Genomic DNA, 27,520 nt, shown 5'->3' with positions numbered 1-27,520 from the left:
ATATATCAGTGTATACACTACGTATATATCGGTGTATACAGTATATGCATATATCAGTGTATACAGTACGTATATATCGGTGTATACAGTATATACATATATCAGTGTATATACATATATCATTGTATACAGTTTATACATATATCAGTGTATACAGTACGTATATATCGGTGTATACAGTATATACATATATCAGTGTATACACTACGTATATATCGGTGTATACAGTATATGCATATATCAGTGTATACAGTACGTATATATCGGTGTATACAGTATATACATATATCAGTGTATATACATATATCATTGTATACAGTTTATACATATATCAGTGTATATACATATCTAGGTGTATACAGTATATTTTTTTTATAACTGTTTTTTATTAAAGAATTTTTCTTTAAAACAGATATTTGAGAATAAGAAAATAAAAGTACATAGAATAATAAACAGTCATTACATATTAATAAGGTGTATACAGGTATATACATATAGATCGGTTTATACAGTATATACATATAGATCGTGTATACAGTATATACATATATCAGTGTATACAGTATATACATATATCAGTGTATACAGTATGTATATATATTGTGTGAACGCGGCTATAACTCTGTTCTGTGGTTCGGACAGGTTGGAACGTCTGCAGAGAATTGTCAGTAAATTACAGATGGAGTCCGGACTGTGCGAGGAGCAGCTGAACCAGGCCGATGCCTTACTACAGACGGTGAGTCCTACTCCGGGGGTCACGTCTATACTCCGGGGGTCACGTCTATACTCCGGGGGTCACGTCTATACCTTGGGGGCAGATATGTAGTAAGGCATTCTGTTACCTGTGGTGCACCCAGGGGACCCCATCATTTTGACTCTTCCTATTTTACAGAATATCCGCCTCCTGAATGCAGGAAAACCGATGCAGCGAGCGGGAGACATCGAGCGGGACCTGGACAAGGCCGACGCCATGATACGGGTTCTGTTCAATGACGTGCAGGCACTTAAAGATGGCCGCCATCCTCAGGGAGAGCAGATGTATCGCAGGTATCACGTGCAGACACAACAAAGAGCGCGTCTAAGTGTTACGAAGTGATGTGTATCGTATGCGCGACGCCTCATCCCGGATGTTTGTCTTCACAGGGTGTACCGTCTCCACGAGCGTCTGGTCGCTATACGTACGGAATACAACCTGCGGATAAAATCGGGAGCCCAACAGGTCGTCACCCAAGTGACTCACGTGACCCAACAGTCCGTCCGTTCCGACATGGATGAGGTTACGCTTCGCTACCTCCAGGATCTGCTGGGCTGGGTGGAGGAGAACCAGAAACGTATCAACACCGCGGAGTGGGGCTCCGACCTCCCCAGCGTGGAGTCACAGCTCGGCAGCCACCGCGGCCTCCATCAGTCCATCAACGAGTTCCGATCCAAGATTGAGCGGGCGCGCACCGATGAGGTGAGTGACCCCTGACCTCTCCTGCCATTTTGTCGTCCCCCCAACACTATTGGTTCGATCAGTGTTTCCCAACTAGGGTTCCTCCAACTGTTGCAGAACTACAACTCCCAGCATACCCGCAAAGTCGTTGGCTGTCCGGGCATGCTGGGAGTTGTGGTTTAGCAAACATTGGGTTATATTTATTTATCTCTTCTCCGTCTCCAGGCCCAGATGTCAGGGAGTCGCGGCAGCTTTCAGGAATATCTGGGAAAACTGGATTTACAATATGCCAAGCTTCTGGTGAGTGCTGCCGGCATCTACCGGAGTGGGGGGAGGTGGTGATGGGCTCAGGGTGATGCCATTTCCGGAGGAGTCATTGTATTAATATTTTTTTTCGTTCTTTCTTCCAGAATTCCTCTAAGGCCAGACTGCGGCACCTGGAGAGTCTTCACGCCTTCGTAGCCGCCGCAACCAAAGAGCTGATGTGGCTGAACGATAAAGAGGAGGAAGAAGTGAACTTTGACTGGAGCGATCGCAACACCAACATGACCAGCAAAAAGGACAACTACTCGGTGAGGGGGTCCGAGAGATGGGGGTGATGTGTGAAGGCACAGAGGGGATCAGACTATGGGATCACAGAGGATCAGACTATGAGATCACAGAGGGGATCAGACTATGAGATCACAGAGGGGATCAGACTATGAGATCACAGAGGGGATCAGACTATGAGATCACAGAGGGGATCAGACTGAGATCACAGAGAGGATCAGACTATGAGATCACAGAGGGGATCAGACTATGAGATCACAGAACGGATCAGACTATGAGATCACAGAGGGGATCAGACTATGAGATCACAGAGCGGACCAGACTATAAGATCACAGAGCAGATCAGACTATGGGATCACAGAGAGGATCAGACTATGGGATCACAGAGAGGATCAGAATATGGGATCACAGAGAGGATCAGACTATGAGATCACAGAGCCGATCAGACTATGAGATCACAGAGCGGATCAGACTATGAGATCACAGAGCGGATCAGACTATGAGATCACAGAGCGGATCAGACTATGAGATCACAGAGCGGACCAGACTATAAGATCACAGAGCAGATCAGACTATGGGATCACAGAGAGGATCAGACTATGGGATCACAGAGAGGATCAGAATATGGGATCACAGAGAGGATCAGAATATGGGATCACAGAGCGGATCAGACTATAAGATCACAGAGCGGATCAGACTATAAGATCACAGAGCGGATCAGACTATGAGATCACAGAGCGGATCAGACTATGAGATCACAGAGCGGATCAGACTATGAGATCACAGAGCCGATCAGACTATGGGATCACAGAGAGGATCAGACTATGAGATCACAGAGGATCAGACTACAGGGTCACAGAGAATCAGACTAAGATCACAGAGAGGATCAGACTATGTTATCACAGAGCGGATCAGACTATGGGATCACAGAGAGGATCAGACTATGATATCACAGAGCGGATCAGACTATGGGATCACAGAGAGGATCAGACTATGGGATCACAGAGAGGATCAGACTATGGGATCACAGAGAGGATCAGACTATGGGATCACAGAGAGGATCAGACTATGGGATCACAGATGATCAGACTATGGAATCACAGATGATCAGACTAAGGGATCACAGAGAATCAGACTATGAGATCACAGAGAGGATCAGACTATGATATCACAGAGGATCAGACTATGGGATCACAGAGCGGATCAGACTATGAGATCACAGAGAATAAGACTATGGGATCACAGAGAATCAGACTATGATATCACAGAGAGGATCAGACTATGATATCACAGAGCGGATCGGACTATGGGATCACAGAGAGGATCAGACTATGGGATCACAGAGAGGATCAGACTATGGGATCACAGAGAGGATCAGACTATGGGATCACAGAGAGGATCAACCTATGGGATCACAGAGAGGATCAGACTATGGGATCACAGAGAGGATGAGACTTAGATCACAGAGAGGACCAGACTATGGGTTTTGACTAAGTCTGATCCTCTCTGTGATCCCATAGTCTGATCCACTCTGTGATCCCATAGTCTGATCCTCTCTGTGATCCCATAGTCTGATCCTCTCTGTGATCCCATAGTCTGATCCTCTCTGTGATCTTAGTCTGATCCTCTCTGTGATCCCATAGTCTGATCCTCTCTGTGATCTCATAGTCTAATCCTGTAGTCTGATCTTCTCTGTGATCCTATAGTCTGATCCTCTCTGTGATCTCATAGATCACAGAGAGGATCAGACTTTGGGATCACAGAGGATCAGACTATGAGATCACAGAGAGGATCAGACTATGGGATCACGGAGGATCAGACTATGGGATCACAGAGGATCAGACTATGAGATCACAAAGAGGATCAGACTATGGGATCACAGAGAGGATCAGACTATGAGATCACAGAGAATAAGACTATGGGATCACAGAGGATCAGACTATGAGATCACAAAGAGGATCAGGCTATGGGGTCACAGAGAGGAACAGACTATGAGATCACAGAGAGGATCAGACTATGGGATCACAGAGTGGATCAGACTATGGGATCACAGAGAGGATCAGACTATGGGATCACAGAGAGGATCAGACTATGGGATCACAGAGAGGATCAGACTATGGGATCACAGAGAGGATCAGACTATGGGATCACAGAGAGGATCAGACTATGGGATCACAGAGAGGATCAGACTATGGGATCACAGAGAGGATCAGACTATGGGATCACAGAGAGGATCAGACTATGAGATCACAGAGAGGATCAGACTATGGGATCACGGAGGATCAGACTATGGGATCACGGAGGATCAGACTATGAGGTCACAGAGAGGATCAGGCTATGGGGTCACAGAGAGGATCAGACTATGGGATCACAGAGAGGATCAGACTATGGGATCACAGAGAGGATCAGACTATGGGATCACAGAGAGGATCAGACTATGGGATCACAGAGAGGATCAGACTATGGGATCACAGAGAGGATCAGACTATGGGATCACAGAGAGGATCAGACTATGGGATCACAGAGAGGATCAGACTATGGGATCACAGAGAGGATCAGACTATGGGATCACAGAGAGGATCAGACTATGGGATCACAGATGATCAGACTATGAGATCACAGAGAGGATCAGACTATGAGATCACAGAGAGGATCAGACTATGGGATAACAGAGGATCAGACTATGGGATCACAGAGCGGATCAGACTATGAGATCACAGAGAATAAGACTATGGGATCACAGAGGATCAGACTATGAGATCACAGAGAGGATCAGACTACAGGGTCACAGAGAATCAGACTAAGATCACAGAGAGGATCAGACTATGGGATCACAGAGAGGATCAGACTATGGGATCACAGAGAGGATCAGACTATGGGATCACAGAGAGGATCAGACTATGGGATCACAGAGAGGATCAGACTATGGGATCACAGAGAGGATCAGACTATGGGATCACAGAGAGGATCAGACTATGAGATCACAGAGAATAAGACTATGGGATCACAGAGGATCAGACTATGAGATCACAAAGAGGATCAGGCTATGGGGTCACAGAGCGGATCAGACTATGGGATCACAGAGAGGATCAGGCTAGGGGGTCACAGAGAGGAACAGACTATGAGATCACAGAGAGGATCAGACTATGAGATCACAGAGAGGATCAGACTATGGGATCACGGAGGATCAGACTATGGGATCACGGAGGATCAGACTATGGGATCACGGAGGATCAGACTATGAGGTCACAGAGAGGATCAGGCTATGGGGTCACAGAGAGGATCAGACTATGGGATCACAGAGAGGATCAGACTATGGGATCACAGAGAGGATCAGACTATGGGATCACAGAGAGGATCAGACTATGGGATCACAGAGAGGATCAGACTATGGGATCACAGAGAGGATCAGACTATGGGATCACAGAGAGGATCAGACTATGGGATCACAGAGAGGATCAGACTATGGGATCACAGAGAGGATCAGACTATGGGATCACAGAGAGGATCAGACTATGGGATCACAGAGAGGATCAGACTATGGGATCACAGATGATCAGACTATGAGATCACAGAGAGGATCAGACTATGAGATCACAGAGAGGATCAGACTATGGGATAACAGAGGATCAGACTATGGGATCACAGAGCGGATCAGACTATGAGATCACAGAGAATAAGACTATGGGATCACAGAGGATCAGACTATGAGATCACAGAGAGGATCAGACTACAGGGTCACAGAGAATCAGACTAAGATCACAGAGAGGATCAGACTATGGGATCACAGAGAGGATCAGACTATGGGATCACAGAGAGGATCAGACTATGGGATCACAGAGAGGATCAGACTATGGGATCACAGAGAGGATCAGACTATGGGATCACAGAGAGGATCAGACTATGGGATCACAGAGAGGATCAGACTATGGGATCACAGAGAGGATCAGCCAATGGGATCACAGAGAGGATCAGACTATGGGATCACAGAGAGGATCAGACTATGGGTTTTGACTAAGTCTGATCCTCTCTGTGATCCCATAGTCTGATCCTCTCTGTGATCCCATTGTCTGATCCTCTCTGTGTTCTTAGTCTGATCCTCTCTGTGATCCCATAGTCTGATCCTCTCTGTGATCTCAGTCTAATCCTGTAGTCTGATCTTCTCTGTGATCCTATAGTCTGATCCTCTCTGTGATCTATGAGATCACATAGAGGATCAGACTTTGGGATCACAGAGGATCAGACTATGAGATCACAGAGAGGATCAGACTGGGATCACAGAGGATCAGACTATGAGATCACAGAGAGGATCAGACTATGGGATCACGGAGGATCAGACTATGGGATCACGGAGGATCAGACTATGGGATCACGGAGGATCAGACTATGGGATCACGGAGGATCAGACTATGGGATCACAAAGAGGATCAGGCTATGGGGTCACAGAGAGGATCAGACTATGGGATCACAGAGAGGATCAGACTATGGGATCACAGAGAGGATCAGACTATGGGATCACAGAGAGGATCAGACTATGGGATCACAGAGAGGATCAGACTATGGGATCACAGAGAGGATCAGACTATGGGATCACAGAGAGGATCAGACTATGGGATCACAGAGAGGATCAGACTAAGGGATCACAGAGAGGATCAGACTATGGGATCACAGTGAGGATCAGACTATGAGATCACAGAGAATCAGACTATGGGATCACAGAGGATCAGACTATGAGATCACTGAGAGGATCAGACTATGGGATCACAGAGAGGATCAGACTACGGGATCACAGAGAGGATCCGACTATGGGATCACAGAGAGGGTCAGACTATGAGATCACAGAGGATCAGACTATGAGATCACAGAGGATCAGACTATGAGATCACAGAGGATCAGACTATGAGATCACAGAGAGGGTCAGACTATGGGATCACAGAGGATCAGACTATGGGATCACAGAGGATCAGACTATGAGATCACAGAGGATCAGACTATGAGATCACAGAGAGGATCAGACTATGAGATCACAGAGAGGATCAGACTATGGGATCACAGAGAGGATCCGACTATGGGATCACAGAGAGGATCAGACTATGTTATCACAGAGAGGATCAGACTATGGTATCACAGAGAGGGTCAGACAATGGGATCACAGAGGATCAGACTATGGGATCACAGAGGATCAGACTATGAGATCACAGAGAGGATCAGACTATGGGATCACATAGAGGATCAGACTATGGGATCACAGAGAGGATCAGACTATGGGATCACTGAGGATCAGACTATAAGATCACAGAGAGGATCAGACTAAGGGATCACAGAGAGGATCAGACTATGAGATCACAGAGGATCAGACTATGGGATCACAGAGGATCAGACTATGAGATCACAGAGAGGATCAGGCTATGGGGTCACAGAGAGGATCAGACTACGGGATCACAGAGAGGAACAGACTACGGGATCACAGAGAGGGTCAGACTATGGGATCACAGAGAGGATCAGACTATGGGATCACAGAGAGGATCAGACTATGAGATCACAGAGGGGATCAGACTATGGGATCACAGAGAGGATCAGACTATGAGATCACAGAGGGGATCAGACTACGGGATCACAGAGAGGAACAGACTACGGGATCACAGAGAGGGTCAGACTATGGGATCACAGAGAGGATCAGACTATGGGATCACAGAGAGGATCAGACTATGAGATCACAGAGGGGATCAGACTATGGGATCACAGAGAGGATCAGACTATGGGATCACAGAGAGGAACAGACTACGGGATCACAGAGAGGGTCAGACTATGGGATCACAGAGAGGATCAGACTACGGGATCACAGAGAGGATCAGACTATGGGATCACAGAGAGGATCAGACTATGGGATCACATAGAGGATCAGACTATGGGATCACAGAGAGGATCAGACTATGGGATCACAGAGAGGATCAGACTATAGGATCACAGAGAGGATCAGACTATGAGATCACAGAGGGGATCAGACTATGAGATCACAGAGAGGATCAGACTATGGGATCACAGAGAGGATCAGACTATAGGATCACAGAGAGGATCAGACTATGAGATCACAGAGGGGATCAGACTATGAGATCACAGAGAGGATCAGACTATGAGATCACAGGTGATCAGAGGTCATGTGGTACAGACCCCAGAGGTTCGGGATCCACTTCTTACCCTTCGCTCTGTATTCAGGGATTGATGCGGGAGCTTGAATTGAAGGAGAACAAGATAAAGGAGATTCAGAGCAGTGGGGACCGTCTCCTCCGTGAGGACCACCCTGGGAGATCTACAGTGGAGGTGAGTCCACGTCTCCTGCCCGGGCCCCCCATGGGGCACACTATGCAGAGCGGGCACCTCTCCTGACGCCTCCTTCTCTCTTCTAGGCTTTCCAGGCGGCTCTACAGACACAATGGAGTTGGATGCTTCAGCTTTGCTGCTGCATTGAGGCTCATCTAAAGGAGAACACCGCTTACTTCCAGGTATGAGGGTCCGGAGGACACATGCACCTCAGGGCTCCTGTCATGTCCGGTCTTCACGCTCTCCTCTTCTCTCCGCACAGTTCTTTACAGATGTAAAGGAGTCAGAGGAGCATCTGAAGAAGATTCAGGACAACATGCGGCGGAAGTACACGTGTGACCGCTCCAACACCGTCACCAGGCTGGAGGATCTGCTGCAGGACAGTCTGGTGAGCGTCCTCCTTTATATATATATGACCTTGTCCTCCCCTCCGTTATATAAAGCAGGACTCCGCTCATACATAATTCTCTCCACAGGATGAGAAGGAGCAGCTGACCGAGTACAAGGGCCAAATCTCCGGCCTCGCCAAGCGGGCAAAGAGCATAGTGCAGCTGAAACCTCGCAACCCGGCCAATGCCCCCAAAGGGCAACAACCCATTCAGGCCGTGTGTGACTACAAACAGATGGAGGTAAGTTATTGGGGGCCCAACCCCACCCCGACACATCCAAGGTGTCTGTCCCCAATGGGCAGTGCCCCATATATACCAGGTGCTGATTGTGGCCGTCAGCTGTGTGGGTGAGAGGACAGCGGGGGCGACATGAATGCAGAACCAATCCGCTATGTGGGTAATGTCAGCTGCGTGTCCTGCAGTAATAGATCCGCTCCATGAAGAAAGACATTCCACATCAGTGTGAATAATGTCATAGAAGTGTGACCACGGCCAGCGAGCGTGCACGCACCAGGAATCTCATCACTTCTGACCCCTGCAGAGGGTTTGGAGCTGTGTATCACAAAAGAAACCTCTGACCTCCACATAGATGCACTGAAGAATCATTTATTGACAGGTGTCACTGCAGTATTGGTCAGGGGCACCATACAGACGTTAGCCTAGTGCAGTGTTTCCTAACCAGGGAGCCTCCAGCTGTTACACAACTACAACTCCCAGCATGCCCAGGCTGGGAGTTGTAATTTTGCAACAGCTGGAGGCTCCCTGGCTAGGAAACACTGCTGTAGACTCTTCATGGTTGCAGCACATTTGCCTCCTCCTATAGATGCATATTCTACACATTATTTGTTGCAGCACATTTTCCCTTTATATGTTGCAGCACATTTTCCACTTTATATGTTGCAGCACATTTCCCCTTTACATGTTGCAGCACATTTTCCCTTTATATGTTGCAGCACATTTCCCCTTTATATGTTGCAGCACATTTCCCCTTTATATGTTGCAGCACATTTCCCCTTTATATGTTGCAGCACATTTTCACTTTATATGTTGCAGCACATTTCCACTTTATATTTTGCAGCACATTTTCCACTTTATATGTTGCAGCACATTTTCCCTTTATATGTTGCAGCACATTTCCCCTTTATATGTTGCAGCACATTTCCCTTTATATGTTGCAGCACATTTCCCCTTTATATGTTGCAGCACATTTCCCCTTTATATGTTGCAGCACATTTCCCCTTTATATGTTGCAGCACATTTTCACTTTATATGTTGCAGCACATTTCCCCTTTATATTTTGCAGCACATTTTCCACTTTATATGTTGCAGCACATTTTCCCTTTATATGTTGCAGCACATTTCCCCTTTATATGTTGCAGCACATTTCCCCTTTATATGTTGCAGCACATTTTCCCTTTATATGTTGCAGCACATTTCCCCTTTATATGTTGCAGCACATTTTCACTTTATATGTTGCAGCACATTTCCCCTTTATATGTTGCAGCACATTTCCCCTTTATATGTTGCAGCACATCTCCCCTTTATATGTTGCAGCACATTTTCCCTTTATATGTTGGAGCACATTTTCCACTTTTTATGTTGCAGCACATTTTCCACTTTATATGTTGCAGCACATTTCCCCTTTATATGTTGCAGCACATTGCCCCTTTATATGTTGCCGCACATTTCCCCTTTATATGTTGCAGCACATTTTCCCTTTATATGTTGCAGCACATTTCCCCTTTATATGTTGCAGCACATTTCCCCTTTATATGTTGCAGCACATTTCCCCTTTATATGTTGCAGCACATTTCCCCTTTATATGTTGCAGCACATCTCCCCTTTATATGTTGCAGCACATTTTCCACTTTATATGTTGCAGCACATTTTCCACTTTATATTTTGCAGCACATTTCCCCTTTATATTTTGCAGCACATTTCCCCTTTATATTTTGCAGCACATTTTCCACTTTATATGTTGCAGCACATTTTCCCTTTATATGTTGCAGCACATTTTCCCTTTATATTTTGCAGCACATTTTCCCTTTATATTTTGCAGCACATTTTCCACTTTATATGTTGCAGCACATTTCCCCTTTATATGTTGCAGCACATTTCCCCTTTATATGTTGCAGCACATCTCCCCTTTATATGTTGCAGCACATTTTCCCTTTATATGTTGGAGCACATTTTCCACTTTATATGTTGCAGCACATTTTCCACTTTATATGTTGCAGCACATTTCCCCTTTATATGTTGCAGCACATTTCCCCTTTATATGTTGCAGCACATTTCCCCTTTATATGTTGCAGCACATTTCCCCTTTATATGTTGCAGCACATTTCCCCTTTATATGTTGCAGCACATTTTCCCTTTATATGTTGCAGCACATTTTCCCTTTATATGTTGCAGCACATTTCCCCTTTATATGTTGCAGCACATCTCCCCTTTATATGTTGCAGCACATTTCCCCTTTATATGTTGCAGCACATTTTCCACTTTATATTTTGCAGCACATTTCCCCTTTATATGTTGCAGCACATCTCCCCTTTATATGTTGCAGCACATTTCCCCTTTATATGTTGCAGCACATTTTCTACTTTATATGTTGCAGCACATTTCCCCTTTATATGTTGCAGCACATTTGCCTCCTCCTATAGATGCATATTCTACACATTATTTGTTGCAGCACATTTTCCCTTTATATGTTGCAGCACATTTTCCACTTTATATGTTGCAGCACATTTCCCCTTTACATGTTGCAGCACATTTTCCCTTTATATGTTGCAGCACATTTCCCCTTTATATGTTGCAGCACATTTCCCCTTTATATGTTGCAGCACATTTCCCCTTTATATGTTGCAGCACATTTCCCCTTTATATGTTGCAGCACATTTTCACTTTATATGTTGCAGCACATTTCCCCTTTATATTTTGCAGCACATTTTCCACTTTATATGTTGCAGCACATTTTCCCTTTATATGTTGCAGCACATTTCCCCTTTATATGTTGCAGCACATTTTCCCTTTATATGTTGCAGCACATTTCCCCTTTATATGTTGCAGCACATTTTCACTTTATATGTTGCAGCACATTTCCCCTTTATATGTTGCAGCACATTTCCCCTTTATATGTTGCAGCACATTTCCCCTTTATATGTTGCAGCACATTTCCCCTTTATATGTTGCAGCACATTTCCCCTTTATATGTTGCAGCACATTTCCCCTTTATATGTTGCAGCACATTTCCCCTTTATATGTTGCAGCACATTTCCCCTTTATATGTTGCAGCACATTTCCCCTTTATATGTTGCAGCACATCTCCCCTTTATATGTTGCAGCACATTTTCCCTTTATATGTTGGAGCACATTTTCCACTTTTTATGTTGCAGCACATTTTCCACTTTATATGTTGCAGCACATTTCCCCTTTATATGTTGCAGCACATTGCCCCTTTATATGTTGCCGCACATTTCCCCTTTATATGTTGCAGCACATTTTCCCTTTATATGTTGCAGCACATTTCCCCTTTATATGTTGCAGCACATTTCCCCTTTATATGTTGCAGCACATCTCCCCTTTATATGTTGCAGCACATTTTCCACTTTATATGTTGCAGCACATTTCCCACTTTATATTTTGCAGCACATTTCCCCTTTATATTTTGCAGCACATTTCCCCTTTATATTTTGCAGCACATTTTCCACTTTATATGTTGCAGCACATTTTCCCTTTATATGTTGCAGCACATTTTCCCTTTATATTTTGCAGCACATTTTCCCTTTATATTTTGCAGCACATTTTCCACTTTATATGTTGCAGCACATTTCCCCTTTATATGTTGCAGCACATTTCCCCTTTATATGTTGCAGCACATCTCCCCTTTATATGTTGCAGCACATTTTCCCTTTATATGTTGGAGCACATTTTCCACTTTATATGTTGCAGCACATTTTCCACTTTATATGTTGCAGCACATTTCCCCTTTATATGTTGCAGCACATTTCCCCTTTATATGTTGCAGCACATTTCCCCTTTATATGTTGCAGCACATTTCCCCTTTATATGTTGCAGCACATTTCCCCTTTATATGTTGCAGCACATTTCCCCTTTATATGTTGCAGCACATTTCCCCTTTATATGTTGCAGCACATTTTCCCTTTATATGTTGCAGCACATTTTCCCTTTATATGTTGCAGCACATTTCCCCTTTATATGTTGCAGCACATCTCCCCTTTATATGTTGCAGCACATTTCCCCTTTATATGTTGCAGCACATTTTCCACTTTATATTTTGCAGCACATTTCCCCTTTATATGTTGCAGCACATCTCCCCTTTATATGTTGCAGCACATTTCCCCTTTATATGTTGCAGCACATTTTCTACTTTATATGTTGCAGCACATTTCCCCTTTATATGTTGCAGCACATTTGCCTCCTCCTATAGATGCATATTCTACACATTATTTGTTGCAGCACATTTTCCCTTTATATGTTGCAGCACATTTTCCACTTTATATGTTGCAGCACATTTCCCCTTTACATGTTGCAGCACATTTTCCCTTTACATGTTGCAGCACATTTCCCCTTTATATGTTGCAGCACATTTCCCCTTTATATGTTGCAGCACATTTCCCCTTTATATGTTGCAGCACATTTTCACTTTATATGTTGCAGCACATTTCCCCTTTATATTTTGCAGCACATTTTCCACTTTATATGTTGCAGCACATTTTCCCTTTATATGTTGCAGCACATTTCCCCTTTATATGTTGCAGCACATTTTCCCTTTATATGTTGCAGCACATTTCCCCTTTATATGTTGCAGCACATTTTCACTTTATATGTTGCAGCACATTTCCCCTTTATATGTTGCAGCACATTTCCCCTTTATATGTTGCAGCACATTTCCCCTTTATATGTTGCAGCACATTTCCCCTTTATATGTTGCAGCACATCTCCCCTTTATATGTTGCAGCACATTTTCCCTTTATATGTTGCAGCACATTTTCCCTTTATATGTTGCAGCACATTTTCCACTTTTTATGTTGCAGCACATTTTCCACTTTATATGTTGCAGCACATTTCCCCTTTATATGTTGCAGCACATTTCCCCTTTATATGTTGCAGCACCTTTCCCCTTTATATGTTGCAGCACATTTCCCCTTTATATGTTGCAGCACATTTCCCCTTTATATGTTGCAGCACATTTCCCCTTTATATGTTGCAGCACATTTTCCCTTTATATGTTGCAGCACATTTCCCCTTTATATTTTGCAGCACATTTCCCCTTTATATTTTGCAGCACATTTTCACTTTATATGTTGCAGCACATTTTCACTTTATATGTTGCAGCACATTTCCCCTTTATATGTTGCAGCACATTTTCCACTTTTTATGTTGCAGCACATTTCCCCTTTATATTTTGCAGCACATTTTCCACTTTATATGTTGCAGCACATTTCCCCTTTATATTTTGCAGCACATTTTCCACTTTATGTTGCAGCACAATTCCCCTTTATATTTTGCAGCACATTTCCCCTTTATATGTTGCAGCACATTTCCCCTTTATATGTTGCAGCACATTTTCCACTTTATATGTTGCAGCACATTTTCCACTTTATATGTTGCAGCACATTTCCCCTTTATATGTTGCAGCACATTTTCCACTTTATATTTTGCAGCACATTTTCCCTTTATATGTTGCAGCACATTTCCCCTTTATATTTTGCAGCACATTTTCCACTTCATATGTTGCAGCACATTTTCCCTTTATATGTTGCAGCACATTTCCCCTTTATATTTTGCAGCACATTTTCCACTTTATATGTTGCAGCACATTTCCCCTTTACATGTTGCAGCACATTTCCCCTTTATATGTTGCAGCACATTTCCCCTTTACATGTTGCAGCACATTTCCCCTTTATATGTTGCAGCACATTTCCCCTTTACATGTTGCAGCACATTTCCCCTTTATATTTTGCAGCACATTTCCCCTTTATATTTTGCAGCACATTTTCCACTTTATATGTTGCAGCACATTTCCCCTTTACATGTTGCAGCACATTTCCCCTTTATATGTTGCAGCACATTTCCCCTTTATATGTTGCAGCACATTTTCCCTTTATATGTTGCAGCACATTTCCCCTTTATATGTTGCAGCACATTTCCCCTTTATATTTTGCAGCACATTTTCCACTTTATATGTTGCAGCACATTTCCCCTTTATATTTTGCAGCACATTTTCCACTTTATATGTTGCAGCACATTTTCCCTTTATATGTTGCAGCACATTTCCCCTTTATATTTTGCAGCACATTTTCCACTTTATATGTTGCAGCACATTTCCCCTTTACATGTTGCAGCACATTTCCCCTTTACATGTTGCAGCACATTTCCCCTTTATATGTTGCAGCACATTTCCCCTTTATATGTTGCAGCACATTTTCCCTTTATATGTTGCAGCACATTTCCCCTTTATATTTTGCAGCACATTTTCCACTTTATATGTTGCAGCACATTTTCCCTTTATATGTTGCAGCACATTTCCCCTTTATATTTTGCAGCACATTTTCCACTTTATATGTTGCAGCACATTTTCCCTTTATATGTTGCAGCACATTTCCCCTTTATATTTTGCAGCACATTTTCCACTTTATATGTTGCAGCACATTTTCCACTTTATATTTTGCAGCACATTTTCCACTTTATATTCTGCAGCACATTTTCCACTTTATATGTTGCAGCACATTTCCCCTTTATATGTTGCAGCACATTTTCCACTTTATATGTTGCAGCACATTTTCCACTTTATATGTTGCAGCACATTTTCCCTTTATATGTTGCAGCACATTTCCCCTTTATATTTTGCAGCACATTTTCCACTTTATATGTTGCAGCACATTTCCCCTTTATATTTTGCAGCACATTTTCCACTTTATATGTTGCAGCACATTTCCCCTTTATATGTTGCAGCACATTCTGCTGATGTGTTTTTTTTTTTATTAATCCTAGAACACGGTATCCAAACCACAGTGTCTCCAGTGGTTGCAGAACTACAACTCCCAGCATGCCCGGACAGCCAACGGCTGTCCGGGCATGCTAGGAGCTGTAGTTGTGCAACAGCTGGAGGCACCCTGGTTGGAAAACACTGGCCAAGAAATGAGGCTTCATCTTTACTCCTCAATGTCATAAAAGTATTGTAAGATGCCCGGTCACATTACTGCATCGTTACAATGTGTCAGGCATAAGAATGTATCCTCTAGTCTGCTGGGCACATCCCCCACTCCATCCTGACCCATCCTACCTGCTGCGGGGAGCGTCCGCTTGAGGGTCGGAGCCCATTTAATCACCTGCTCAGTGCAGGAGTTCCCCTGTGAATGGGTCTCAGATTGATACATTTGCCTGCACTGATACATTGTGACGGACTCTCAGCACAGGAGGGAGGTCTGTCAGGTTAGATGTGTGTCTGACTCTTTATTCTCCTCACAGATCACTATACATAAGGGCGACGAGTGTCTTCTGGTCAACAACTCCCAGCCGTACAAGTGGAAGGTGCTGAACTCCTCGGGGAACGATGCCGTGGTGCCGTCCGTCTGCTTCATCGTCCCTCCCCCCAACAAGGAGGCAATGGACGCTGTCAGCAGGTAATGGCGCAACGTTATCTTGTTGGTTCGATGCTCATCTTGTTGTGTCTTATTTCTCGGTGCGGCGCTCATCTTGTTGTGTCTTATTTCTCGGTGCGGCGCTCATCTTGTTGTCTTATTTCTTTGTGTGGCGTTCATCTTGTTGTGTCTTATTTCTCGGTGCGGCGCTCATCTTGTTGTGTCTTATTTCTCGGTGCGGCGCTCTTCTTGTTGTGTCTTATTTCTCGGTGCGGTGCTCATCTTGTTGTGTCTTATTTCTCGGTGCGGCATTCATCTTGTTGTGTCTTATTTCTCGGTGTGGCGCTCATCTTGTTGTCTTATTTCTTCGTGTGGCGCTCATCTTGTTGTGTCTTATTTCTCGGTGCGGCGCTCATCTTGTTGTGTCTTATTCATCTTGTGTCTTATTTCTCGGTGCGGCACTCATCTTGTTGTGTCTTATTTCTCGGTGCGGTGCTCATCTTGTTGTGTCTTATTTCTCGGTGCGGTGCTCATCTTGTTGTGTCTTATTTCTCGGTGCGGCATTCATCTTGTTGTGTCTTATTTCTCGGTGCGGCGCTCATCTTGTTGTGTCTTATTTCTCGGTGCGGCGCTTATCTTGTTGTGTCTTATTTCTCGGTGCGGCACTCATCTTGTTGTGTCTTATTTCTCGGTCTGGCACTCATTTTGGTGTGTCTTACTTCTCGGTGCGGCGCTTATCTTGTTGTGTCTTATTTCTCGGTCTGGCACTCATCTTGTTGTGTCTTATTTCTCGGTGCGGCACTCATCTTGTTGTGTCTTATTTCTCGGTTCGGCGTTCATCTTGTTGTGTCTTATTTCTCGGTGCGGCACTCATCTTGCTGTATCTTATTTCTCGGTGTGGCGTTCATCTTGTTGTGTCTTATTTCTCGGTGCGGCACTCATCTTGTTGTGTCTTATTTCTCGGTGCGGCGCTCATCTTGTTGTGTCTTATTTCTCGGTGCGGCACTCATCTTGTTGTGTCTTATTTCTTGGTGCGGCGCTCACCTTGTTGTGTCTTATTTCTCGGTGTGGCGCTCATCTTGTTGTGTCTTATTTCTCGGTGCGGCACTCATCTTGTTGTGTCTTATTTCTTGGTGCGGCGCTCACCTTGTTGTGTCTTATTTCTCTGTGCGGTGCTCTTCTTGTTGTGTATTATTTCTCGGTGCGGCGCTCATCTTGTTGTGTCTTATTTCTCTTTGTGGCGCTCTTCTTGTTGTGTCTTATTTCTCTGTGCGGTGCTCTTCTTGTTGTGTCTTATTTCTCTGTGCGGTGCTCTTCTTGTTGTGTACTATTTCTCAGTGCGGCACTCATCTTGTTGTGTCTTATTTCTCTGTGCGGTGCTCTTCTAGTTGTGTATTATTTCTCGGTGCGGCACTCATCTTGTTGTGTCTTATTTCTCTGTGCGGCACTTATCTTGTTGTGTCTTATTTCTCGGTGCGGCACTCATCTTGTTGTGTCTTATTTCTCGGTGCGGCACTTATCTTGTTGTGTCTTATTTCTCTTTGCGGCGCTCTTCTTGTGTCTTATTTCTCTGTGCGGTGCTCTTCTTGTTGTGTATTATTTCTCGGTGCGGCGCTTATCTTCTTGTGTCTTATTTCTCTGTGCGGTGCTCTTCTTGTTGTGTATTATTTCTTGGTGCGGCACTCATCTTGTTGTGTCTTATTTCTCTGTGCGGTTCTCTTCTTGTTGTGTCTTATTTCTCTGTGCGGTTCTCTTCTTGTTGTGTCTTATTTCTCGGTGCGGCACTCTTCTTGTTGTGTATTATTTCTTGGTGCGGCACTCATCTTGTTGTGTCTTATTTCTCGGTGCGGCACTCATCTTGCTGTATCTTATTTCTCGGTGTGGCGCTCATCTTGTTGTGTCTTATTTCTCGGTGTGGCGCTCATCTTGTTGTGTCTTATTTCACGGTGCGGCACTCATCTTGTTGTGTCTTATTTCTCTTTGCGGCACTCATCTTGTTGTCTTATTTCTCGGTGCGGCGTTCATCTTGTTGTGTCTTATTTCTCGGTGCGGCACTCATCTTGTTGTGTCTTATTTCTCGGTGCGGCACTCATCTTGCTGTATCTTATTTCTCGGTGTGGCGCTCATCTTGTTGTGTCTTATTTCTCGGTGTGGCGCTCATCTTGTTGTGTCTTATTTCTCGGTGCGGCACTCATCTTGTTGTGTCTTATTTCTCGGTGCGGCGCTCTTCTTGTTGTGTCTTATTTCTCGGTGCGGCACTCATCTTGTTGTGTCTTATTTCTCGGTGTGGCGCTCATCTTGTTGTGTCTTATTTCTCGGTGCGGCGCTCTTCTTGTTGTGTCTTATTTCTCGGTGCGGCACTCATCTTGTTGTGTCTTATTTCTCGGTGCGGCGCTCTTCTTGTTGTGTCTTATTTCTCGGTGCGGCACTCATCTTGTTGTGTCTTCTCACAGGTTGGAGAGCAGCCACCAGAACCTTCTCACTTTGTGGCACCGTCTGCACATCGACCTGAAGAGCCTCCTGTCCTACCAGTACCTTCTGCGTGACATCCAGATCATCCAGTCCTGGACCCTGGTCACGGTTAGTCATGGCTCTCACATTGTATGGATACACAACCATACACCCTGTAGATCATTCTACACATCATTGTTCCTTATTGCCCCCTCCCTTGCTCTTTGTACTGACATTTTGTGCTCTGCAGTTCCGCAGTATGACCTCGGAGGAGTATAAGCTGATCCTCAGGAACCTGGAGCTCCATTACCAGGACTTCTTGCGGGACAGCCAGGACTCACAAAATTTCCACCCCGACGACCGCATGAACATCGAGAGGGAATATAACTCCTGCAACCAGAAGTACGAGACCCTGCTGCGCAGCCTGGAGAGAGGTAACCAGGGGGGAGAGTAAGAGAGTGCGCTGTGAAGGGGCGCGGGGTTCGTCACCCTCATGGTGGGCATTGTCTTTGCAGGGGAGCAGGATGAGAGCACATGCAAGAACTACATCTCCCAGCTGAAGAACATCCAGCTGCAGCTTGAAGGCTGTGAGGCTCGCACCGTCAGTAAGATCCGCAGCCCCTTGGACAGAGATCCTGTCAGGGAATGTTCCCAGAGGATCGGAGACCAGCAGGTAGGTCACTCAATGCCGCCGAGACATCACCCTGCAGATGTTCCCTCAATGTCCACAGGGTGTCAGAACTACTGCTCGGGGGTCCATAGTGTGACTGCTCTTACCATAGAGTACTCGGGGGGTCCATAGTGTGACTGCTCTTACCATAGACAGCTCGGGGGTCCATAGTGTGACTGCTCTTACCATAGACAGCTCGGGGGTCCATAGTGTGACTGCTCTTACCATAGACAGCTCAGGGGTCCATAGTGTGACTGCTCTTACCATAGAGTACTCGGGGGTCCATAGTGTGACTGCTCTTACCATAGAGTACTCGGGGGTCCATAGTGTGACTGCTCTTACCATAGAGTACTCGGGGGTCCATAGTGTGACTGCTCTTACCATAGAGTACTCGGGGGTCCATAGTGTGACTGCTCTTACCAAAGAGTACTCGGGGGTCCATAGTGTGACTGCTCTCACCATAGACAGCTCGGGGGTCCATAGTGCGATCGCTCTTACCATAGAGTACTCGGAGGTCCATAGTGTGACTGCTCTTACCATAGAGTACTCGGGGGTCCATAGTGTGACTGCTCTTACCATAGAGAGTTTTGGCGTCCATAGTGGGACTGCTCTTATCATAGAGAGCTCGGGCTCGGGGGGGGGGGGGGGGGATTTGGTGCAAACCGCGTCGGTTGGTTGGTTGGGGCAGTCCATGTGGGTCAGGGGGTAGTCTGGGTTGGTTTGGGTCTGGGGCGGTTTGCGTGGGTTTGAGGGGGGGGGGCAGACCACGTCGGTTGGGTTCCGGGGCGGTTCGCGTGGATTTGGGGGGGTAGTCCTCGTGGGTCGGGTCCTGGACCTTTCTTGACTGTTTTTACCGTTTTCTTCAGCAAATTCACTTTGAGCTGGAGACGATTCAGAAGAACCTGGACAAGGTGAGTGAGAAGACCCGGAAGATTCTGGCCCAGCCCGACCTGGGGGCCGCCGCACCCGTCCTGAGAACTGAGCACGACATCACCCTGCAGAAGATGGACCAAGTCCATAGCCTGTCCTCCATCTACCTGGAGAAGTAAGTGACCCCCCAGTACATGGGATCGGTGCGTACACAACTCATGTCACTGCATCTGACTAATTAACTCTGTGTTTTCCAGACTGAAGACAATAAACCTGGTGATCCGGAACACACATGGAGCGGAGGAAGTGGTGAAGACCTATGAGGATCAGCTGAAGGACGTTCACACTGTACCTGCCGACCTGAAGGAGCTGGAGAACAGCAAGATCGACCTGAAGGTACCAATGGCTGCTAGGGAAGAGGATAGACAGCAGAGGATAGGCAGCTGAGGATAGGCAGCAGAGGATAGGCAGCAGAGGATGACATTATGGGGTTCAAGGTATCAATAAATGTAAGGGTACCCTAGTATTGGGGTGAGGGTGCAACACAGGATGTAGTCAGTGCTTAGTATTGGGGTGAGGGTGGTTTATTGGGGTTAGGGTGGTATATTGGGGTTGCAGTGATGGTGTACAGGGTGGTATATTGGGGTGAGTCTGCAGTGTAGGTGTACAGTGTGGTATATTGGGGTGAGGGTGATTTATTGGGGGTAAGGTTGGTATATCGGGGTTGCAGTGTTGTTGTACAGGGTGGTGTATTGGGGTGAGGCTGCAGTGTTGGTGTACAGGGTGGTGTATTGGGGTTGCAGTGTTGGTGTACAGGGTGGTGTATTGGGGTGAGGGTGATATATATCGAGGTTGCAGTGTTGGTGTACAGGGTGGTGTATTGGGGTGAGGGTGATATATATCGGGGTTGCAGTGTTGGTGTACAGGGTGGTGTATTGGGGTGAGGGTGATATATATCGGGGTTGCAGTGTTGGTGTACAGGGTGGTGTATTGGGGTTGCAGTGTTGGTGTACAGGGTGGTGTATTGGGGTGAGGGTGATATATCGGGGTTGCAGTGTTGGTGTACAGGGTGGTGTATTGGGGTGAGGGTATTATATCGGGGTTGCAGTGTTGGTGTACAGGGTGGTGTATTGGGGTGAGGGTATTATATCGGGGTTGCAGTGTTGGTGTACAGGGTGGTGTATTGGGGTGAGGGTATTATATTGGGGTTGCAGTGTTGGTGTGCAGGGTGGTGTATTGGGGTGAGTCTACAGTGTTGGTGTACAGGGTGGTGTATTGGGGTGAGGGTATTATATCGGGGTTGCAGTGTTGGTGAACAGGGTGGTGTATTGGGGTGAGGGTGATATATCGGGGTTGCAGTGTTGGTGTACAGGGTGGTGTATTGGGGTGAGGGTATTATATCGGGGTTGCAGTGTTGGTGTACAGGGTGGTGTATTGGGGTGAGGGTATTATATCGGGGTTGCAGTGTTGGTGAACAGGGTGGTGTATTGGGGTGAGGGTGATATATCGGGGTTGCAGTGTTGGTGTACAGGGTGGTGTATTGGGGTGAGGGTATTATATCGGGGTTGCAGTGTTGGTGTACAGGGTGGTGTATTGGGGTGAGGGTGATATATCGGGGTTGCAGTGTTGGTGTACAGGGTGGTGTATTGGGGTGAGGGTATTATATCGGGGTTGCAGTGTTGGTGTACAGGGTGGTGTATTGGGGTGAGGGTATTATATCGGGGTTGCAGTGTTGGTGTACAGGGTGGTGTATTGGGGTGAGGGTATTATATTGGGGTTGCAGTGTTGGTGTGCAGGGTGGTGTATTGGGGTGAGTCTACAGTGTTGGTGTACAGGGTGGTGTATTGGGGTGAGGGTATTATATCGGGGTTGCAGTGTTGGTGAACAGGGTGGTGTATTGGGGTGAGGGTGATATATCGGGGTTGCAGTGTTGGTGTACAGGGTGGTGTATTGGGGTGAGAGTATTATATCGGGGTTGCAGTGTTGGTGTACAGGGTGGTGTATTGGGGTGAGGGTATTATATCGGGGTTGCAGTGTTGGTGAACAGGGTGGTGTATTGGGGTGAGGGTGATATATCGGGGTTGCAGTGTTGGTGTACAGGGTGGTGTATTGGGGTGAGTCTGCAGTGTTGGTGTACAGGGTGGTGTATTGGGGTGAGGGTATTATATCGGGGTTGCAGTGTTGTTGTACAGGGTGGTGTATTGGGGTTGCAGTGTTGGTGTACAGGGTGGTGTATTGGGGTGAGGGTGATATATATCGGAGTTGCAGTGTTGGTGTACAGGGTGGTGTATTGGGGTTGCAGTGTTGGTGAACAGGGTGGTGTATTGGGGTGAGGGTGATATATATCGGAGTTGCAGTGTTGGTGTACAGGGTGGTGTATTGGGGTTGCAGTGTTGGTGTACAGGGTGGTGTATTGGGGTGAGGGTGATATATATCGGGGTTGCAGTGTTGGTGTACAGGGTGGTGTATTGGGGTTGCAGTGTTGGTGTACAGGGTGGTGTATTGGGGTGAGGGTGATATATATCGGGGTTGCAGTGTTCGTGTACAGGGTGGTGTATTGGGGTGAGGGTGATATATATCGGGGTTGCAGTGTTGGTGTACAGGGTGGTGTATTGGGGTGAGGGTGATATATATCGAGGTTGCAGTGTTGGTGTACAGGGTGGTGTATTGGGGTGAGGGTGATATATATCGGGGTTGCAGTGTTGGTGTACAGGGTGGTGTATTGGGGTTGCAGTGTTGGTGAACAGGGTGGTGTATTGGGGTTGCAGTGTTGGTGTACAGGGTGGTGTATTGGGGTGAGGGTGATATATATCGGGGTTGCAGTGTTGGTGTACAGGGTGGTGTATTGGGGTGAGAGTGATATATATCGAGGTTGCAGTGTTGGTGTACAGGGTGGTGTATTGGGGTTGCAGTGTTGGTGTACAGGGTGGTGTATTGGGGTGCGGGTGATATATATCGGGGTTGCAGTGTTGGTGTACAGGGTGGTGTATTGGGGTGAGGGTGATATATATCGGGGTTGCAGTGTTGGTGTACAGGGTGGTGTATTGGGGTTGCAGTGTTGGTGAACAGGGTGGTGTATTGGGGTGCGGGTGATATATCGGGGTTGCAGTGTGGGTGTACAGGGGGGCACTCTCCGGCCTCCTCACGTGGTCTCCTCTTCTTGTTGCAGCGCATGCGCGGTCAGGTGGAGGGTCACCAGCCTCTCTTCAGTGGTCTGGACAGTGACCTCATTAAGGCTCGGGAGGTGAGTGAGAAGATGTTGCGGTCCCACAATGAGCGGGACGTGGACCTGGACAGGTATCGGGAGAAGGTGCAGCAGTTGTTGGAGCGCTGGCAGGCCATCGTCCTCCAGATAGACCTGAGACAACGGGAACTGGAGCAGCTGGGGAAACAGCTCCGCTACTACCGAGAGAGCTATGAGTGGCTGATCCGCTGGATCCAGGACGCCAAACAGCGCCAGGAGAGGATCCAGTCTGTGCCAATTACCGACAGCAAGACCGTCAGGGAGCAACTTCAGGAGGAGAAGGTAGGATGGGAGACGTATAACGTGCAGGACAACAACACCCAGCAGGCGTGTACAGTCATGGCCGTAAATGTTGGCACCCCTGAATTTTTTCTAGAAAACGAAGCATTTCTCACAGAAAAGTTTATACCCTTTGTGTGTATTGGAACTAAACCAAAAAAGGAGGAAAATAAACAAATTGGACATAATGTCACCAAACTCCAAAAATGGTCTGGACAAAATTATTGGCACCTTAACTTAATATTTGTTTGCACACCCTTTGGAAAAAATAAGTGAAATCAGTGTCTTCCTATAACCATCAATAAGCTTCTTACACCTCTCAGCCGGAATGTTGGACCACTCTTCCTATAACCATCAATAAGCTTCTTACACCTCTCAGTCGGTATGTTGGACCACTCTTCCTATAACCATCAATAAGCTTCTTACACCTCTCAGCCGGGATGTTGGACCACTCTTCCTATAACCATCAATTAGCTTCTTACACCTCTCAGCCGGAATGTTGGAGCACTCTTCCTATAAGCATCAATAAGCTTCTTACACCTCTCAGCCGGAATATTGGACCACTCTTCCTTTACAAACTGCTCCCGGTCTCTTATTGGACGGCGCCTTTTCCCAACAGTAATTATAAGATCTCTCCACAGGTGATCAATGGGATTTAGATCTGGACTCATTGCTGACACTTCAGAACTCTCCAGCGCTTTGTTATCATCCAATTCTGGGGCTTTTTGACGTATGTTTGGGGTCATTATCCTGCTGGAAGACCCAAGATCTCGGACACAAACCCAGCTTTCTGACACTGGGCTGTACAGTGTGACCCAAAATCCATTGGTAATCCTCAGATTTCATGATGTCTTGTACACATTCAAGGCCCCCAGTGCCAGAGGCAGCAAAACAACCCAAAACATCACTGACCTCCACCATATGTCACTGTAGGTACTGTGTTCTTTTCTTTGTAGGCCTCATTCCGTTTTCGGTAAACAGTAGAATGATTTGCTTTACCAAAAAGATCTATCTTGGTCTCATCTGTCCACGATTTCCCAGAAGAATTTTGGTTACTTAAGTTCATTTTGGAAAAATGTAGTCTTGGTTTTTTATGTCTGTGTCAGCAGTGGGGTCCTCCTGGGTCTCCTCCATAGTGGGGTCCTCCTGGGTCTCCTCCATAGCGGGGTCCTCCTGGGTCTCCCCCATAGCGGGGTCCTCCTGGGTCTCCTCCATAGTGGGGTCCTCCTGGGTCTCCTCCATAGTGGGGTCCTCCTGGGTCTCCTCCATAGCGGGGTCCTCCCGGGTCTCCTCCATAGTGGGGTCCTCCTGGGTCTCCTCCATAGTGGGGTCCTCCTGGGTCTCCTCCATAGTGGGGTCCTCCTGGGTCTCCTCCATAGCGGGGTCCTCCTGGGTCTCCCCCATAGCGGGGTCCTCCTGGGTCTCCTCCATAGTGGGGTCCTCCTGGGTCTCCTCCATAGTGGGGTCCTCCTGGGTCTCCTCCATAGCGGGGTCCTCCCGGGTCTCCTCCATAGTGGGGTCCTCCTGGGTCTCCTCCATAGTGGGGTCCTCCTGGGTCTCCTCTATAGTGGGGTCCTCCTGGGTCTCCTCCATAGCGGGGTCCTCCTGGGTCTCCTCCATAGCGGGGTCCTCCTGGGTCTCCACTATAGTGGGGTCCTCCGGGGTCTCCTCCATAGTGGGGTCCTCCTGGGTCTCCTCCATAGTGGGGTCCTCCTGGGTCTCCTCCATAGTGGGATCCTCTTGGGTTTCCTCCATAGTGGGGTCCTCCTGGGTCTCCTCCATAGTGGGGTCCTCCTGGGTCTCCTCCATAGTGGGGTCCTCCTGGGTCTCCTTTATAGTGGGGTCCTCCTGGGTCTCCTCCATAGTGGGGTCCTCCTGGGTCTCCTCCATAGCGTTTCATTTCATTTAAATGTGGACGGATAGTTCACGCTGACACTGATGCTCCCTGAGCCTGCAGGACAGCTTGAATATCTTTGGAACTTGTTTGGGGCTGCTTATCCCCCATCCGGACTATCCTGTGCTGACACCTTTCATCAGTTTTTCTCTTCGGTCCACACCCAGGGAGATTATCTACAGCGCCATGGGGTGTAAACTTCTTGATAATGTTGCGCACTGTGGACAAAGACAAATCTAGATCTCTGGAGATGGACTTGTAACCTGGAGATTGTTGATATTTCCCACAATTTTGGTTCCCAAGTCCTCAGACAGTTCTCTTCTCCTCTTTCTGTTGTCCATGCTTAGTGTGACACACACAGACACACAATGCAAAGACTAAGTGGACTTCTCTCCTTTTTATCTGCTGTCAGGTGTGATTTTTATATTGCCCACACCTGTTACTTGCCCCAGGTGAGTATAAAGGAAACATCACAGGCTGGAAACAATCTTATTTATCCACAATTATGAAAGGGGCCAATAATTGTGTCCGGACCAATTTTGGAGTTTGGTGACATTAGGTCCAATTTGCTTTTTTTCCTCCTTTTTTGGTTTAGTTCCAATACAGACAAAGGAAATAAACATGTGTATAGCAAAACCTGTGTTACTGCAATATATATATATACAGAGGAGAGGAGATCTATATATATATATATATACAGAGGAGAGGAGATCTATATATATATATACAGAGGAGAGGAGATCTATATATATATATACACAAAGGGAATAAACATGTGTATAGCAAAACCTGTGTTACTGCAATATATATATATATACAGAGGAGAGGAGATATATATATATATATATATATATATATATATATATACATAGGAGAGGAAATCTATATATATATACAGAGGAGAGGAGATCTATATATATATATACACAAAGGGAATAAACATGTTTATAGCAAAACCTGTGTTACTGCAATATATATATATATATACAGTGGAGAGGAGATCTATATATATATATATACAGAGGAGAGGAGATCTATATATATATATATATATATATATATATATATATATACAGAGGAGAGGAGATCTATATATATATATATATATATATATACACAGAGGAGAGGAGATCTATATATATATATATATATATATATACAGAGGAGAGGAGATCTATATATATATATATATATATACACAAAGGGAATAAACCTGTGTTACTGCAATCCTTTCCTGTGAGGAATACTTCATTTTCTTGAAAAAATTCAAGGGTGCCAACATTTACCGCCATGACTGTATAATGGGGGTCCTTGTGCACCTCCTCTGGGGACAGTCATGTGACCATTCAAGAGGGGCAGGAATAACATGTGTTGTCATGTTCACAGAAACTACTGGAGGAAAGTGAGAAGAACCGGGTGAAGGTGGACGAGTGCCAGAAATTTGCCAAACAGTACATAGACGCCATCAAGGTGAGACCACCCGACTGCCAGTCACCTCAGTGTTATATGAATATATGACCACTAGAGAGCGCTGCTCTGGAGTATAATACAGGATATAACTCAGGATCAGTACAGGATAAGTAATGTAATGTATCTACACAGTGACCTCACCAGCAGAATAGTGAGTACAGCTCTGGAGTATAATACAGGATATAACTCAGGATCAGTACAGGATAAGTAATGTAATGTATGTACACAGTGACCTCACCAGCAGAATAGCGAGTACAGCTCTGGGGTATAATACAGGATATAACTCAGGATCAGTACAGGATAAGTAATGTAATGTATGTACACAGTGATCTCACCAGCAGAAT

General features: G+C 45.9%; 1 protein-coding gene across 7 annotated transcripts in view; it reads left to right on the top strand.

The window, feature by feature from the left end:
* The window catches only part of PLEC (plectin), a gene marked incomplete at its 5' end in the record, with an annotated part of 200,263 nt that overhangs the window by 151,666 nt on the left and 21,077 nt on the right, over positions 1 to 27,520 (top strand). For all 7 annotated transcript variants that reach the window (XM_056552862.1, XM_056552860.1, XM_056552858.1 and 4 more), the window contains 17 exon segments: positions 643 to 736; positions 893 to 1,047; positions 1,144 to 1,456; positions 1,661 to 1,735; positions 1,846 to 2,007; positions 8,201 to 8,305; positions 8,392 to 8,487; positions 8,568 to 8,693; positions 8,782 to 8,934; positions 16,186 to 16,340; positions 18,752 to 18,878; positions 19,000 to 19,183; positions 19,265 to 19,422; positions 20,286 to 20,464; positions 20,547 to 20,685; positions 23,459 to 23,815; positions 27,093 to 27,176. In XM_056552862.1, the coding sequence (XP_056408837.1) occupies positions 643 to 736; positions 893 to 1,047; positions 1,144 to 1,456; positions 1,661 to 1,735; positions 1,846 to 2,007; positions 8,201 to 8,305; positions 8,392 to 8,487; positions 8,568 to 8,693; positions 8,782 to 8,934; positions 16,186 to 16,340; positions 18,752 to 18,878; positions 19,000 to 19,183; positions 19,265 to 19,422; positions 20,286 to 20,464; positions 20,547 to 20,685; positions 23,459 to 23,815; positions 27,093 to 27,176 (2,662 nt within the window).

This window comes from Hyla sarda, unplaced genomic scaffold (genome assembly GCF_029499605.1).
Source record: "Hyla sarda isolate aHylSar1 unplaced genomic scaffold, aHylSar1.hap1 scaffold_201, whole genome shotgun sequence".
Lineage (NCBI taxonomy): Eukaryota > Metazoa > Chordata > Amphibia > Anura > Hylidae > Hyla > Hyla sarda.
This window is presented reverse-complemented; position numbering and strand designations above follow the sequence as displayed.